The following is a 19,231-nucleotide window of genomic DNA, read 5'->3' on the forward strand; positions in this document are numbered from 1 at the left end:
GATTTCAATATTTTTGCTAGTCACGCTATCTAGACGAACACTGGAAGATGGGCAAAAGCGAGGGAAAGAGAGAAATGTTATTTTTTGCCCCTCTGCCTGTGTGTGATATACTAGTTTTACATGCATACGGCTGTATCGTGAAGCGAGGCTGAAAATAATTTTTGAAAGCAGTCTCGAGCATCTTCGCGTTCAGCCAACAAGAGAAATAAAATATTACACATGGGTGTGGGGCGCAACAGCCACAGTACGGTAATGTGCATGGATGTTAAAACTTTTGGGTTTTATGAATAGACATACATATCAGTTTTGCAGTCTCCAGATGGGACCGGAGCTTACTCTTTATTTGGACAAGGGGGTTCAGATCAACTATAATTTTTGTTCACATCAAAATGAAACAAAGAATTTTATTTTACTGCTTACTTATTCAATATTTTTATTATTGTAAAGAATGGGGCGGTGTGTCTTATTGTATATAGTCTTCCAACAACCACCTCGGGGGCGTAAATTTATGTTTCTGCATGTATGCAAAATGCACTTAACTTTAGTTGTGAAGTTTGTTTTGCTGTTGTGATTAAATACTAAACCAAAATCTCACTACATAATTTTGAATTATATTTGTTAAAATTGATCTATATTATATTATTGCTATAGGTGGTCCATGTTATGTGCAGGAGAATTTTTAAAAAATGTCTTGTTTCTCGAACCTGTGGCCTGTAGATTTGCTTTGTTGGCAAACAGAAACAGAAAATGGCACCATGTTATTCTATACTGATATACTGATAGTCAACAACTATGTCGAAAAGCAATGATGGGGGGGACTTGTCTGTGTTGGGTCTTATTAACAACTTCACGGCTGTACCTGCACAACTCATCGACAACAAATCAACAATGTTAGGAAATGTGTGCATGGCCCCTGAGAATACAATTTAAAATCACTGATGTGATATGAACCCTCTTCACTTGTGTGTATTTGAATATGCGAACATGAGGTATTTTGAATAATCGAGGCGGACAATCACAAAAACAGCTTGCAACGGTATGGAGAGTTCAAACTTCAGACGATTGTTGTTAATCTACGAAAAGCCAAGGGGCGAACGGAGATCACTACGAAAATTGTAACGCGAGGCTATTTTGGCTAATGGCAACGATGAGGATGAATAATAGTTGTTTTGATGAAATTGAAAAAGTGGGGTACGTCTGCTTCGAAGTGCATTACACCAACAACTACAATTGTCCCTCTTCCCCACACGAGGTGATTAACAGAGGTGTATTTTTGCCGGTCTACGACTCTGAGGGCTCAAGTTACAATGTTTACCTATAGCTGTACATATTTAAAAATGACCTGAGCAATTAAATGTTACAATACCGATCCTGATTTTTGTCGGATGACGTAGGTTGCAATCCCACCCCCGATGGCGTATAGACTTAAATGTTTCCATAACATGAAATACTGTTAATGGAAATCTGTTGTTTCTAATGTAAAAATCATATAACAAGAAAAAGAAGAAAATAAATGTTGCGAGCAAATACGGAGCCTCAATCCAAACACATAAATAATCAGACAAGATGTCAACGGTGCGTTCATAACTAACAAGTGATTATTCAAAATTGAAATGGTGCAGGGGGAAACAACCAACTAACTAACTAGGCTTCTTAAACCCGAGGACAGCAAATACAAGCCTATTCTGATCTGAGAAATATCTCCATTTTTTTTCCATCCCAACCGATTTTTTAGGTCTATTTAACCCCTCATGGTACACGAGCTCCCACTGCCCTGATGGTGGAGGAAGCGAATCTATTTGGACATGAAAGGGCATTATGTGTGGGAGACTATAATTTATACATGTGGTTGCTTGGATGCTTACAGAGGATGCCATAGCTCGTGCGATTGAGGCATTTTATTAAGCACATATTTTGATGAGTGTAAAGAATTAAATAAGTCACAAGGGGCTGAGGCATGGTTTGAATTTCTCGATCTAGGTATGGTTGCAGACAGACACGAAGTTTTGTGTGTGGACACAAATGATAATGGAAAAATGCCGTTCACCCCGATAGCATAGTGGTAATGTTGTTCTTGCCTCGTTTCCATCGACAACATAGTGGTTATACTGTCCAATATTAAGAAGTTCTCAAAATTATTCAATCACTCTCTCTCTTCTTCTTTTATCATCTCGGTAACAAAAAAAAAGGTTTTCTCAAACGTTTAGACGGCTACGAAAATGTTGAAATGTAAAATATTGTTGCATTGTAATCAAAAAAGAATTTGTTGAATATGCCTAACCTAAAATAAAATTCAAGAATTAATAGAGTTAAATATTTGCTACTCTGAAATGGCGACGGCTATCATAACATTATTTTCAGCAGGATAATAATGACAATATTATATATATTAAGGATTAGGCCCGAGGGATTCTTATTCACTACACTCGTTTCTAACCTGTCCACACTGGAAACCGAAAACACAAGTACGAGACACTAACTTGGGAGAGGACATGCAAAAACTCTGCGGGGGCTCATCTTAAAAACTTCAGTAGATGTTTGTCATGGAACTCCCTCCTTAAATTCGATTCGAAAGGCACAAATATTCCGGTTCTTGAATAAGAAGCGCGTATGCCTTCGGAAAGAGAGAAGAAGAAATAAATAAATCAACTCATGCATATTCTTCATGTACGTATGCTTGGTGACAAGAAACAGTATTTTTTTTTTTCTCTTCAAGAAATTGTTTTCAACTTTTTGCTAGGTGATCCAACAGGAGTGGACGAAATAGCTTATTCATTCAAACTGGAAGCTTGCTTTTTTTTCAACAATAGAAAACATATTATTTCCAGTGAAATATCGACTCAACTACCTAGAATGGCTACCACGGGCTTGGTGACTGAATACTAAAAAACTATCGAGCGACTTACTTCACAGCAGTGTCACTTAGTTTCAACAAGAACAGTTCAAGGCTTCCCGGGTGTCCTGCAAGGTTCGGTATTTATTTTTTTAATAGCAAGCAGATGAACTGGCCTTACAATATGAAGACCCCTCTCACTGTGTCGGTTGCAGTTATTTTCTGGTAATTATGTCTTGCCGATGGCGCTGTCGCTTTGTAATCATACTTAGGAGTTATTTTTTTTATTTTGCTTTTCGCGACATGTTCGACTAATCGTGACAATACGTTTCAACGTTTCTGCATAAACGTTGATCATCGTTTATCTTGTCCGCATCGATTAATCTTCTTATGTTTTTTTTTTGTTTTTTCGTCGCGTCCATCTCTTCTGTTATCACAATCGAGACTTCTAGATTATTATTTTTTCTCCCTGCAATTTTAGAAATGTAATTTTTCATGATCATCTAGCGAACGCCTGAGACATTTCAGCAAAATGTCGATTATTCAATGGATGTTGTAAGGTTCCATGTTTTTTTTCACTATCTCTTGTTTGGTCGATTTTGAATTTGGGAGTTATTTTTTTTATTTTGCCTTTCACGACATGTTCGACTAATCGTGACAATACGTTTCAACCTTTCTACATAAACGTTGAAACGTTTCAACGATCAAACGTTTGATCGTTGAAACGTTTCAACGTTTATGTAGAAAGGTTGAAACGTATTGTCACGATTAGTCGAACATGTCGTGAAAGGCAAAATAAAAAAAATAACTCCCAAATTCAAAATCGACCAAACAAGAGATAGTGAAAAAAAACATGGAACCTTACAACATCCATTGAATAATCGACATTTTGCTGAAATGTCTCAGGCGTTCGCTAGATGATCATGAAAAATTACATTTCTAAAATTGCAGGGAGAAAAAATAATAATCTAGAAGTCTCGATTGTGATAACAGAAGAGATGGACGCGACGAAAAAACAAAAAAAAACATAAGAAGATTAATCGATGCGGACAAGATAAACGATGATCAACGTTTATGCAGAAACGTTGAAACGTATTGTCACGATTAGTCGAACATGTCGCGAAAAGCAAAATAAAAAAAATAACTCCTAAGTATGATTACAAAGCGACAGCGCCATCGGCAAGACATAATTACCAGAAAATAACTGCAACCGACACAGTGAGAGGGGTCTTCATATTGTAAGGCCAGTTCATCTGCTTGCTATTAAAAAAATAAATACCGAACCTTGCAGGACACCCGGGAAGCCTTGAACTGTTCTTGTTGAAACTAAGTGACACTGCTGTGAAGTAAGTCGCTCGATAGTTTTTTAGTATTCAGTCACCAAGCCCGTGGTAGCCATTCTAGGTAGTTGAGTCGATATTTCACTGGAAATAATATGTTTTCTATTGTTGAAAAAAAAGCAAGCTTCCAGTTTGAATGAATAAGCTATTTCGTCCACTCCTGTTGGATCACCTAGCAAAAAGTTGAAAACAATTTCTTGAAGAGAAAAAAAAAAATACTGTTTCTTGTCACCAAGCATACGTACATGAAGAATATGCATGAGTTGATTTATTTATTTCTTCTTCTCTCTTTCCGAAGGCATACGCGCTTCTTATTCAAGAACCGGAATATTTGTGCCTTTCGAATCGAATTTAAGGAGGGAGTTCCATGACAAACATCTACTGAAGTTTTTAAGATGAGCCCCCGCAGAGTTTTTGCATGTCCTCTCCCAAGTTAGTGTCTCGTACTTGTGTTTTCGGTTTCCAGTGTGGACAGGTTAGAAACGAGTGTAGTGAATAAGAATCCCTCGGGCCTAATCCTTAATATATATAATATTGTCATTATTATCCTGCTGAAAATAATGTTATGATAGCCGTCGCCATTTCAGAGTAGCAAATATTTAACTCTATTAATTCTTGAATTTTATTTTAGGTTAGGCATATTCAACAAATTCTTTTTTGATTACAATGCAACAATATTTTACATTTCAACATTTTCGTAGCCGTCTAAACGTTTGAGAAAACCTTTTTTTTTGTTACCGAGATGATAAAAGAAGAAGAGAGAGAGTGATTGAATAATTTTGAGAACTTCTTAATATTGGACAGTATAACCACTATGTTGTCGATGGAAACGAGGCAAGAACAACATTACCACTATGCTATCGGGGTGAACGGCATTTTTCCATTATCATTTGTGTCCACACACAAAACTTCGTGTCTGTCTGCAACCATACCTAGATCGAGAAATTCAAACCATGCCTCAGCCCCTTGTGACTTATTTAATTCTTTACACTCATCAAAATATGTGCTTAATAAAATGCCTCAATCGCACGAGCTATGGCATCCTCTGTAAGCATCCAAGCAACCACATGTATAAATTATAGTCTCCCACACATAATGCCCTTTCATGTCCAAATAGATTCGCTTCCTCCACCATCAGGGCAGTGGGAGCTCGTGTACCATGAGGGGTTAAATAGACCTAAAAAATCGGTTGGGATGGAAAAAAAATGGAGATATTTCTCAGATCAGAATAGGCTTGTATTTGCTGTCCTCGGGTTTAAGAAGCCTAGTTAGTTAGTTGGTTGTTTCCCCCTGCACCATTTCAATTTTTGAATAATCACTTGTTAGTTATGAACGCACCGTTGACATCTTGTCTGATTATTTATGTGTTTGGATTGAGGCTCCGTATTTGCTCGCAACATTTATTTTCTTCTTTTTCTTGTTATATGATTTTTACATTAGAAACAACAGATTTCCATTAACAGTATTTCATGTTATGGAAACATTTAAGTCTATACGCCATCGGGGGTGGGATTGCAACCTACGTCATCCGACAAAAATCAGGATCGGTATTGTAACATTTAATTGCTCAGGTCATTTTTAAATATGTACAGCTATAGGTAAACATTGTAACTTGAGCCCTCAGAGTCGTAGACCGGCAAAAATACACCTCTGTTAATCACCTCGTGTGGGGAAGAGGGACAATTGTAGTTGTTGGTGTAATGCACTTCGAAGCAGACGTACCCCACTTTTTCAATTTCATCAAAACAACTATTATTCATCCTCATCGTTGCCATTAGCCAAAATAGCCTCGCGTTACAATTTTCGTAGTGATCTCCGTTCGCCCCTTGGCTTTTCGTAGATTAACAACAATCGTCTGAAGTTTGAACTCTCCATACCGTTGCAAGCTGTTTTTGTGATTGTCCGCCTCGATTATTCAAAATACCTCATGTTCGCATATTCAAATACACACAAGTGAAGAGGGTTCATATCACATCAGTGATTTTAAATTGTATTCTCAGGGGCCATGCACACATTTCCTAACATTGTTGATTTGTTGTCGATGAGTTGTGCAGGTACAGCCGTGAAGTTGTTAATAAGACCCAACACAGACAAGTCCCCCCCATCATTGCTTTTCGACATAGTTGTTGACTATCAGTATATCAGTATAGAATAACATGGTGCCATTTTCTGTTTCTGTTTGCCAACAAAGCAAATCTACAGGCCACAGGTTCGAGAAACAAGACATTTTTTAAAAATTCTCCTGCACATAACATGGACCACCTATAGCAATAATATAATATAGATCAATTTTAACAAATATAATTCAAAATTATGTAGTGAGATTTTGGTTTAGTATTTAATCACAACAGCAAAACAAACTTCACAACTAAAGTTAAGTGCATTTTGCATACATGCAGAAACATAAATTTACGCCCCCGAGGTGGTTGTTGGAAGACTATATACAATAAGACACACCGCCCCATTCTTTACAATAATAAAAATATTGAATAAGTAAGCAGTAAAATAAAATTCTTTGTTTCATTTTGATGTGAACAAAAATTATAGTTGATCTGAACCCCCTTGTCCAAATAAAGAGTAAGCTCCGGTCCCATCTGGAGACTGCAAAACTGATATGTATGTCTATTCATAAAACCCAAAAGTTTTAACATCCATGCACATTACCGTACTGTGGCTGTTGCGCCCCACACCCATGTGTAATATTTTATTTCTCTTGTTGGCTGAACGCGAAGATGCTCGAGACTGCTTTCAAAAATTATTTTCAGCCTCGCTTCACGATACAGCCGTATGCATGTAAAACTAGTATATCACACACAGGCAGAGGGGCAAAAAATAACATTTCTCTCTTTCCCTCGCTTTTGCCCATCTTCCAGTGTTCGTCTAGATAGCGTGACTAGCAAAAATATTGAAATCGAAATAAGAATTATCCGTTATGGTCTCCCTCCCTTCTTTGCATGCATGTTGCGCTGACATGTAAATAAGCGCTATGCTTTAATAAAAAAAACAACCATTGTACAACTGTATAGATCCTCGCCCATCTCATGCCAGGGACTGGGTATATATCTTGTGTACAGTTTATAGTGGCATCATATTCCTTCACCAGATATCAAACTCGAGAGACTTGCAAGACAGCTCAGGTTATAATTTATTACGAGGTCTGTTTTTTTAAAAATAATAATCGTCAGTCCATATGACAATGCTTGCTGTTTAACTAACAGTATTCAAATCTCTGAGGGGGCCGGGGCATTCCACATTTACCTTTGCTAGAAAACGCAGTGCAATAAATATTCTTTTTAAGTTATGCAATAATTTTGACATTATATTCATGTCCATTCCCCAAACTAGATTTATATACACAACCAACTCTGATGCGACATTGTGAAAGATTCTCGCATGTTCGCGAAACAGGAAATACACGTCATAGCTTCCGTGAATCGAAAGCAAGGTTACTGGGGCACGCAAAATACCGTAAGAAGAATTATATATTCCAAATGCAGGCATCATCATTTTTCTCTTGCACAAATAGAATAATCGGGCTGAATTTCCAGTCTAAAACTACCATGTTCTGGCAGCAAGTATCAAAAACCTGTGGTAATTTTATTATATGATAGGAGGTGAGTGAAATAGTTGTTGTAAGTTACCTTTTAAACCCCAGTACGTGTGTAGGAAAAACTGCGTATAAGCTGTATCACACTCTCTCTGTCTGTGTGTCAGGTGGTCGTGTCGTTCGCTAGTTGTATGTCACAGCTTAACCCGTACTAGGTAATATTTTTACATGAGGTAAGTTGACATACTCTGGTAGGGTATATGTTTCAAGCCTCTAGCTGTAGAGCCTATTTGCAAAAAATAAGTTTGGTAACACTACTCGTCAAAAGCAGCTCAAACAATGTTGCTAGCTGTAGGTTAATTTTCCCGTTATACAATTGCAAGAGGTAAGTTGCTTATAGCCTATCTGGAAGGCTTGGTGTGTGTGTGTCCATGGCTTATGTCGTAGGTTAATAAAATTTGCAATAGATCTTGTATGTCTTGGCAACCGTCGGCCCTTACATGTGATATAGCAGTTTTACTTATTGTAAGACATAGTGTGTATGTATGAGTAGGGGGAGGTTAGTTTAGTTCACAATAAATCGACCTGTCACGCTATGACCAATTTCTGCTTTTGAGTCACCTGTAAGGCTATATGTGGGTGGGTGAAAAAGCTTAGTTTAATTCACGATAGATCACATTTTAAATTTGTTAGGTTAGTTTTTGTAGAGCTCTCTTTTTCCATTTTTCCTCTATACAGTAAAAACACAATTAGCTAACCTAGCATACAACACACCTTCCTAATTAATATGGATATTGTCACACATTTCTCTTATTTTATACTGTTGTAAATAGAAAAAATTATGTACGGTAAATGTTTTGTACATTATAGGAAAAAAATGCAAAATATCCTCCAATTTTAATTCGAATCGAGTCGAATTTTTACATATTTCCACGCCGCCACATATTGTCCTATTTGCTTCTTTTACTTGCCTGGCTTAATTAACTCTCGCTAATTAGCATTTTTTTGGAAGAAGTCAACTAGAACAACATATGGCGGTATGAGAAATATGCAAATCAAAGAACATTTTAGCAATATATGGGCCCTAGCAATTAGCTTTCTCGACTAAGAGTACTCTTTCAAACGTCTTCTGCTGATCGTATTACTAAACGAGGACGTTTAAAATTTTTGGGTGTTGAAAAAGTTTGACGCTACTTTTTTATTTCTATTGTTTGCTAATAGATGGCGCTAATAGTACCCCCTCCCCCCTCTTCTCCTCTGCTGTATGACAAATAGCGCAAACATAAAAATCAAGATTTTGGAGAGCAAAACATAAAATTTGCATGCATCTGATGTCGAACCGGGAACTTTTATCTTTCGGGGAGTCAACATTATTTTTTACTCAGTCGTCATATAACATGAACGCACGCAAATATTCACATGTGCTTTTATTATTTTGTGTTCGGTAAGTACAAGTATATTCTTACATAAATTATTGTTTAATTTAATAAATTATTGTTTAATTTAATAAATTGTAAACTCGGAACTTGCTAAACTAATACTCCTTCTGTGTTTCATTAAACTATTGAAAGCGAATGTTGCGTGCATGCGGAAATAGCAGAGGAAAAAAGACCGGATGGAAGCAATTTAAAATCACTGGGGCAAGGTCAGTATTACGAGAGCGTAAAAAACACGTGCTTCCATTCAACTTCGAAAAATAAGAATGAATATGTGCATACAGAACACATATGCTTTCTTTTCACAGTTGTACATGAAGTAAGTTACGGGAAGGCTCTATTTTTTATGTCCGTGTATATGTTGTACAATTAGGTACAAATATTGTACAATTAGGTACAAATTGTTGTACAATTATTTTCCCCAGTTGCCCAGTTGGAGTTGGGGGGGGGGAGGGGGGGGGGGCATAACACTGGTATTATTTGTAATCACAGTGCTTACTCATGTATTTTGTTTTAATATTTTATTTCAAATTCACTGTCAGAAACTAGTGTTGTTAATTTCCGCATGTAGGTTTATTTACTCTGTTGGTTGTCACTGTCAAGTTTTTAGTATTCGTACAGCATAAAAAGCTATAACCCCCCCTCTCAAAATATATACATTGTATACGCCAAGATGCGCAATAGCCTGGCAACACATCATGAAAAAACATGTCAAGAAGACCCAGTAGGTTTATAAGTCAGTGCTGCCAATTCCTATTTGTAGGTTAGCTTAGCCAGTAAAAGATCATATAGTAGAATTTTTGTAGAGTAGGTATTTGCAAGTTCCACGATGCCTTGCCCGAGGATACCCTATGCAGTGTCATCCTGATTGCAGAGAAGTCCTTCGTCCACGACGTGAAGAACGAGAGGGTGACGGAACAGTTTTAAATTCATAAAAAATTGCCACATACTAAAAATCAACATCCAACACATTTTAGGTTATATAAAATTTGTGAAAACCTTATAATACTGAAATATTAAAACAAACGGAGTCCCCCTTGTAGGTTAGTTCGGTGCGTAAATAAAAAAAATGATAGGTTAAGTTATATCACTTAGGATCGTAAACAAAATTAAAAAAATCGTAAAAAAAAAGATAGGTTAAGTTATATCACGTAACATCGTGATATACCTACCAACTACAAATAGAAAAAAAAATAAGTATAGTGAAAATTTGTACTAAAACATCGCTAAACGCTATAACATCGACAAAAAATTGTCAAAATATGTCAAAAACTTATATTCGATTGATAAAAAAAAATACCTACAAAATATGATCCTCAAATAATAACGTTCAAACAGTACCTAAATAAAAAAAATGATAGGTTAAGTTATATCACTTAGGATCGTAAAAAAATTAAATAATCGTAAAAAAAGGATAGGTTAAGTTGTATCACGTAACATCATGATATACCTACCAAGTACGAGTGGGGGAAAAATGAGTATAGTGAAAATTTGTACTAAAACATCGCTAAACGCTAAAACATCGACAAAAAATTGTCAAAATATGTCAAAAAGTGATATTCAATTGGTAAAAAAAGACCATACCTACTAAGTACTATTTTGAACCCCCCAATATACACTACTATAACTCCCAAATTCAAAATCGACCAAACAAAAAATAGTGAAAAAAACAAACAAACATGGAACCTTACAACATCCATTAAATAATCGACATTTTGCTCAAATGTCTCCGGCGTTCGCTGGATGATCATGAAAAATTACATTTCTAAAATTACAGAGAGAAGAAATAATAATCTAGAAGTCTCGATTGTGATAACAGAAGAGATGGACGCGACGAGAAAACGAAGAAGAAGAACATAAGAAGATTAATCGATGCGGACAAGATAAACAATAATCTAATCAATAACATTACAGCATTAAGTGCCATGCATTCTTTCTTCGTTCGTAATAAAATTAACAAGTTATAAAAAAAATAGCAATCCAACTTGTCATTTGACCTCCTTAGTGAAGCATGTTATAAAAAATAAATATATATTGAAAGTTTCCAGTTCGTTTCATTTCGCGATTCATCCTCATAGCCGCGATAAACTTAGGAGGCACAGGCTTGTATACATTCCATCTTTCGTTCGGAGAGACAAGGTAAACCGAGCACCTAACCAACCATTCAATAATAATAATATTCATGAATTTTTGTTTGAATTGAGAAAATAAAAAAAAAATGATCACCTCCTTTAAATATCACATCTACTCTAAAACATTCATTCGCTGTTCATATTTTCCGCCCTTGAATTCGAATGTGTGTTTTGTCTAACAATTGATTAAATTAAGTACCGAACATTATCGAAAAACAATTCTGAAAACATTATACTGAAATATTAACATTATAATAAGTGTCCTTCCATAGCCGTTTCAGTCTTCAAACTGCTTCCGACACTGCTTCTGCATACTTTTCAATAAAAATCAATTTACCGTACGCCCTGGCCCTTTGCAGATTAACAAAAAATCGTCTAAAGTTTGAAGTTGTGACCCTTCTCTATACCGTTGCAAGCTTTTTCTTGTGGTTATTCAAAATACCTCATTTTTCGCATATTCAAATACACACCAGTAAAGGGAGTTCATGTGTCATTAGTGATTTTTTAAATTTTGTATTTTTGGGACCATGCACACACTTCCTAACATTGTTGCCTTGTAGTCGATGAGTTGTGCGGGTACAGATGTGAAGTAGTTAATAAGACCCCACACAGACAAGTCCCCCACCACTTCTTTCCAACATAGTTGTTGTTTTGTTACTAGAAAATTGTTATGATTACAGTACACCTGTATCAGTATAGAATAACATAGTGCCATTTTCTGTTTCTGTTGCCAGCAAAAGCAAATCTGCAGGTCACAGGTTCGAGAAACAAGACATTTTTTAAAAATTCTCCTGCGAATAATATGGACCACCTATTGCGATGATATAATATAGATCGTATTAACAAATATACTTCAAAATTATGTAATAAGATTTTGGTTTAGTATTTAATCACAGCAGCAAAACAAAACTCTCCATTCGCTTCGCAACAGAAGTTAAGTGCATTTTGCATACATGAAGAAGCAGAAATTTACGCCCCGAGGTATGCTGTTGGAAGACTATACAATAAAACACAGCACCCCATTCTTTACAATAATAAGTAAGCAGTGGAGTAAAAAATCCTCTGTTTTATTTTGATGTGAAGAAAAATTTTAGTCCATGCATTGATCTGATCCCCCCCTTGTCCAAAATAATAATAATAATAATAATAATAATAATAATAATAATAATAAGCTCCGGTCTCATCTGGAGATTGCAACACTGATATGTCCGTCTATTCAGAAAAAAACAAAAATTTTAACATCCATGGACAATACCGTACAGCAGCTGTTGCGTCCCCCATATGTAAAATTTCTTTTTTTCCTCGTTAGCTGAATACGAAGATGAGGATTGGAAGATGCTCGAGACTCCCCGTTCATTCGGGTATAACATCTTTCCTTTCTAACACTCCATTTTTTTTCTGTAAGAGGGGGCATTTCTTTAGATACCAGGAGCACCTGTCTGATGTGACCGCTCTCTGTTTCCAACTTCGCCACTGGACCGTTAACAAAGCCAATTTCTACGCAATTCATAACCGTTGGTTGATATGTAAATATATTCAGCAATACTGAAAACTCACAGACGTGATGATGATTCAAGCAGATCACGATACAGCCGTATGCATGTAAAACTATTTTCGTCACACACAGGCAAAAAGATAAAAAATAACATTTCTCTCCTTCCACCGCTTTTAGCCATCTTCAAATAAAATAGCGTCCAGTATCCTTCTAGATAGGAGGTGAAACATGACTAGCGAAAAGTATTAAAATCGAAGTGTGAATTATTTTGTTATGATCTCCCTCCCTTCTTCGCATGCATGTTTCATATCACGCTCGCTGACATTGAAATAAGCAAAAACAATTGCAAGACAGCACAGGTTATAACCCATCGTAACTAGGTCTGTTTTTAAAAAAAATAATAATCGTCAGTCCATATGACAATGCTTTTGTGACGTGCACGCCCCTTTTTTTGGTTGGTGTCCGTGATGAAATTTTTTATCATTGATAGGCCGGGGACTGAGCTTCTAACTTTCCACATTTACAAACAATATCGTTTACAATAATACCTTTGCTAGAAAGCACAGTACAATAAATATCCTTTTTTTATATATAAATATTTTAAGTTATGCAATAACTTTGGACAGCAGCTAATTATCATGGCGTTATATTCGCGTTCATGTCTGAAACTAGTCTTTATACACACAGCCAACTCACTCATGCAATATAATATCTGATGTAATATAATACAAACAGCTGTGGAAGGTTGTCGACTCTTCGCGAAACAGGACGTACACGTCAGAGTTGTGCAGAAGATAAGGTCGACCCCCTTGTCGATTTTGGTGATGTAGAATACGTATACGAAATTTGGAGGTCAAGAGTGGGCCAATTGTCAATTTTTTTTTCGATAGGATCATCATAGAGACATGCGTTAGTATTGGCTCCTAACAAAATAAACATAGGTTATCATAGTTGACCGCTCTCTGTCGAAAATTTTCCAAGTCCAGCGTTAAAAAATGCAAATAACTCGAAAACAGTGAGAGATTGCGCGAAAATAAATCGAAAAATCTCCCCAAACACCACCCCCTTGTCGATTTTGGGGGTGTAGCGTATGTATGCCAAAATTTGGTGGTCCTGAGTTCAATAGCAAGAGATGTTTGCACACACCCTCCCAAAACTTTTAATCACTCGTAACTTCCGAACATGTAGCCGTAGAGAGGTCTGGGGTTTAGTGTGTTGGTCGAGTCTCGGTATCCTCTGTCCTCCCATACCAAAAATTTAGTATAGGTCATCATCATAGAACCAAATTTTCATCAATCGAAAAAAATATCCAAGTCCTGCACAGCCCGTTTACGTTTGTCGCAACTATCTTGAATTAACTAAGCGAGTCCAGATAGCGTTGGCGTTATTCTACCTTCAGTTTCTTCACAGTAACATCAATTCATATTAACAACATGCATCTCATTTACAACAGAACAATTTAATATCCTCGTCTAGTACACTACACTTCATTGACACTAGATACAGTGCAGGTATATCCCGGTGTCAGGCTAGTGAAAAAAAATAACGTTCAACCAAGTAGACGAATAGCAGTATTCAAGTTCAGAAGATTCAACAAATACCTGTCTACTGCTTTAAACGTTCATTTGATTAGTTAACCACTCACCACGTGGTCATACACCACACCACATATTACACCTCTCCAAGACGTGGTGCAGACACCAAATACACTACGTGACACCCAAAATCAACAAAATAGGTTGCACCGTGTAACCAACTAGACGCATGAGTGCAGTCAAAAAATACAGCAAACTAGACAGAACTATTGAATCAAAATAATCACGTGGCATTCTCTTTGAATCTAACTTCACCCACCCCTCTTTTTTTTTAATCCTTAATCGCGACAATAATTAACCGACTTTTTAAGTTTACTCTATGCACAAATAGGTTAATCGGAGGACTGGGCATACAGTTTAAAATAGAATCGGAATCCAGTAGGTGTCGAACCCGGGGCCCCTTTGATTACAACATGACAACTTATCGACAAAAAAAAATATTTTTTTTGGTGACGTGGAGTACTTTATCTTTCGAGGAGTCAACATTTTTTTTTTACTCAGTCGTCATATAACATAAACACACGCAAACATTCACATGTGCTTTTATTATTTTGTGTTCGTTAAGTACAAGTATATTCTTACATAAATTATTGTTTAATTTAATAAATTGTAAACTCGATGCCTGCTATACTAACACTCCTTCTGTGTTTCATTATACTATTGAAAACAAATATTGCATGCATGCAGAAATAACACAGAAAAAAAAACGGATGGAAGCAATTTAAAATCAGTAGAGCAAGATTAGTATTACAAGAGCATAAAAACATGTGCTTTCATTCAACTTCGAAAAATAAGAATAAATATGTGCATACAGAACACATATGCTTTCTTTTCACAGTTGTAAAATCATATAAATTGTACGTGAAGTAAGTTACGGGAAGGCTCTTTTTTTATGTCTGTGTATATGTATGTTGTACAATTAGGTACAAGTATTGTACAATTAGGTACAAATTGTTGTACAATTATTTTCCCCAGTTGTCCAGTTGGAGTTGGGGGCATAACACTGGTACTATTTGTAATCACAGTGCTTACTCATGTATTTTGTTTAATATTTTATTTCAAATTCACTGTCAGAAACTAGTGTTGCCAGTTCCTGGATGTAGGTTTACCTACTCTGTTGGTTGTCACTGTCAAGCTTCCAGTATTCGTACAGCATAAAAAACTATAACCCCCCTCTCAAAATATATACATTGTATACGCCAATTCTTGCTGTAAAATTTCTATGCTGTTTAACCTAATAGAATTCGAATCTCTGAGAAAACCAAGTACTAAGCTTTAGCATTCCATATTAGCAAAACCTTTATACGTACGTATTTATAACCTCAATTTACTAATCAAAAAATCCCCCCTAACCAACCAATTAGCACATTTATATGACCTTCTATAGAGGAAGAGGACATAACATTTCCGAACCGGTATTATTAATATGACATTCTTAACAGGTTAATGCATCAATCTTTAAGCAAACACTTAGGAATATTTGAAATTCAAACAATTCTTGTAACAAAAAACAAATAATTAGGAAATTCTTTTTAACCAAACAATCAACACAAATCTCTCTTTTTTATAGAGAAAAAAAAACATAACATTCCTGAGACAGTAATAGTAAACACTGTCGTTTGAAATTAGAAGAAGATTAATCACACGAGCATCATCATCGTCGACATCGCTTATCCTGACGGGATGCACGACATGTTTATCCAACATATAGGAATACACGTTGATGATTAAGCATTTTCCTTCTGCATCTCGTGTTCATATTTCAAATTTTAATATATCAGAAATAGTCACCAGGTATTCGATGCCAGACATTACACTTTCAAAACTCAAACTCGTATTGTTTGTAATATCCAACCCACTGTGGATTATTTTTGCAATAAACAGAATACAGTGCAGCCAATATACACCTCCGATTGTTACAATAAAACTTTACCGCCGGGCAAACTGCTCGAAATAGACGCCAAACAAAACACAGCTAAATTGATGATGAATAGCATGTTATTTGTTTGGTTTGCGTCACAATACGGAAATAATAAGAGGCACGCGCGTGCGCGTGTGGCACATCATTCCCCCAAGAGAGGTTTACAAAAATCACAATATATAAACATTTGGTCCCCCGGGGACTTGGAAAAAATTTACAATAAGATGCATTCGCTCACCACTGTTGCCAGCCATAAATCTCTCTCTCTTCATCTTACAGCAAAATTGGCATCTCTATTTTTTTTAGTTGTAAGTAAATTGCCAACACACTCTAGTTAATAATGCTACATATTATACGCACACACGCACACACATACTATATTACCATCCACCCATCCCTCTCTCTTTTACGGCAGTGCGTGTTTGTTGCCGGTTTTTTTCTTGTTTAGTATGTATAGGTTGGCAAAAATTGCTTTATGCACTGTAAGGCAAGCCTCAAGCAAAATTGCCAGCTCCTTGCTTTAGGTTAGGTTAGACAAAAAAAAACTGTAGGTGGGCTGTCGGTTGTTTAACTCTTTCCTCTCTTTCTCTCCTCTCTCTTTTTTTTGTAAAAAACCATGGCAAAAATACCAGTAGGTTGGCAACCTTGCTTTATGCACTGTAAGGCAAGCCTCAAGCAAAATTGCCGGCTCCTTGCTTTAGGTTAGGTTAGGTTAGGTTAGGTTAGGTTAGGTTAGGTTAGGGTGGGTTAGGTTAGGTTAGGTTAGGTTAGGTTAGGTTAGGTTAGGGTGGGTTAGGTTAGGTTAGGTTAGGTTAGGTTAGGTTAGGTTAGGTTAGGTTAAGTTAGGGTGGGTGTTGGCAGCTGTCGGTTGTTTAACTCTTCTCTCTCTCTCTCTCCTTTTTTTTGTAAAAAACCATGGCAAAAATACCAGTAGGTTGGCAACCTTGCTTTATGCACTGTAAGGCAAGCCTCAAGCAAGATTGCCAGCTCCTTGCTTTAGGTTACGTTAGACAAAAAAAAAACCTTGGTAATTTTTTTCGAGTAAAATATTAGCAACACTGCGAGAAAATAGAGCTTATGCCTTACAAAAGCAAACTATTAAGAAGCCTCAAGCAAGATTGCCAGCTCCTTGCTTTAGGTTAGGTTAGACCAAAAAAAAAACTGTAGGTAGGCTGTCGGTTGTTTAACTCTTCCCTCTCTTTCTCTCCTCTCTCTCTTTTTTGTAAAAAAATCATAGCAAAAACACCAGTAGGTTGGCAACTTTGCTTTATGCACTGTAAGACAAGCCTCAAGCAAGATTGCCAGCTCCTTGCTTTATGCACTGTAAGGCAAGCCTCAAGCAAGATTGCTAGCTCCTTGTTTTAGGCTAGGTTAGACCAAGAAAAAAAACCTTAGTGATTTTTTCGAGTAAAATATTGGCAACACTGCGAGAAAATAAAACTTATGCCTTACAAGAGCAAACCATTAAGACGAGCCTCAAGCAAGATTGCCAGCTCCTTGCTTTAGGTTACGTTAGACTAAAAAAAAAAACCTTGGTGATTTTTTCGAGTAAGCAGCTGGCAACACTGCGAAAAAATGAGGCTCATGCCTTACGAGAAAAATCCATTAAGGCGAGCCTCACCGAGCCTCATTTTCGGGCGCAGAACCCGGCCACTCCCACTACTCCCCGAGCACTTGCCATCATAAACCACCCTTTGTTTACGTCCAGTTAAGTAGGATTTGACCCAGTCGGTTGCAGAGGTGGTGAAATTAAAAAAATGATTTTAGCTTGGAAATGAGAATATCATGGTCGAGAGACTGGAAAGCTTTTGTGTCGGTCCAATAAAATATTTTCCAAAACTGTTCATAAGTTGTACTGAAGCTTTTCTGGTGACGAATAATGTAGAGATTATCCCTAGTAATAAGATAATATCATTGATTATTTGTTTCACATGTGACTAAAAGGTAAAACAGACATAAAATAAGAAATGCGAAATCAGCTCCCTCCCAACACTGTAACACAGTTTTTACAGCATGCACATGAACATAAACACTTGATTGTATTAAAAAAATAATAATAATAAATGTTCTTCAACATACCAGATACACTACGTAGGGTCCAATAAGATCAAGCACGGCACCAACTACTGTGCCGGCGGCCATGCCAGTCTGCCTGAGGCAAGTTGGAAATATCTCCATTCCTTGCAGATAGCTTGTGTAGAAAGTCAACGACATACTGAACCTCATGTATATGGCCATAGCAGTAACCACAGCATCCAGATTAGGATCTACAAAGATTTTTTATTTTATTTTCAGTATCTCTCCTTGAATAATCTTGAAAACAAGCTATAAACAAAATATGATTTAAGGAATACAAAGCCCGTCTACTTACTTGTCGCAACAAATACTGCCACAATCGCAGATACAGTGAATGTTACTGAGAAGAATGCCTGCGACCATCGTCTGCCGTATTTCTCCGTCACCCACATCCCCATGAGGTAGGCCGGCAGCTCTGAGAGTGACGACAGGAAGAAGTTGAGGAAGGGGTTGCCTTCTAGAGTGTTTATGTTGAGAACAACAACGGAATAGTCGAATGCATTCACGCCCCTGAAAACATTAGAGAAAGCATCAGGACAGTGGAGCAGAAACGGGGGGGGGGGGGTACATTGTACCCCTCAAATTTTTGAAGGGGGGTACTGTACCCCCTTAAATTCGTAAATCCCGTTGCACCCCCTGTACCTCCCTTAGATAATTTGACAGACGCAAGGTGCTACTGTTAAAGGAACATATTTTCAATTCGCTCAATAAAAAAGGTTTAGGTATGTTGTTTATAACTTACAAGCATTATCTAATTTATCTTACTTAGCTACCACAGAAATTCAAACCATTGTAAAATTATTCTACTACATTGTGCTTGCTACTATGTAGTTAGTTCATTGACCTGTGTTCTTGG

The 19,231-nt window shown here is 36.7% G+C and overlaps 1 protein-coding gene across 1 annotated transcript in view; it reads right to left on the reverse strand.

The window, feature by feature from the left end:
- Positions 1 to 19,231, reverse strand: part of LOC145990481 (carcinine transporter-like) — a 155,365-nt gene that overhangs the window by 59,843 nt on the left and 76,291 nt on the right. Inside the window, exons 8-9 of the mRNA XM_083126175.1 lie at positions 18,671 to 18,885; positions 18,379 to 18,566 (exon numbers count right to left, since the gene is read on the reverse strand). Of these exons, the coding sequence (XP_082982301.1) occupies positions 18,379 to 18,566; positions 18,671 to 18,885 (403 nt within the window). The remainder of the gene's footprint in view (positions 1 to 18,378; positions 18,567 to 18,670; positions 18,886 to 19,231) is intronic.

This window comes from Lepisma saccharinum, chromosome 7 (assembly GCF_977018435.1).
Source record: "Lepisma saccharinum chromosome 7, izLepSacc3.1, whole genome shotgun sequence".
In the NCBI taxonomy this organism is placed as follows: domain Eukaryota; kingdom Metazoa; phylum Arthropoda; class Insecta; order Zygentoma; family Lepismatidae; genus Lepisma; species Lepisma saccharinum.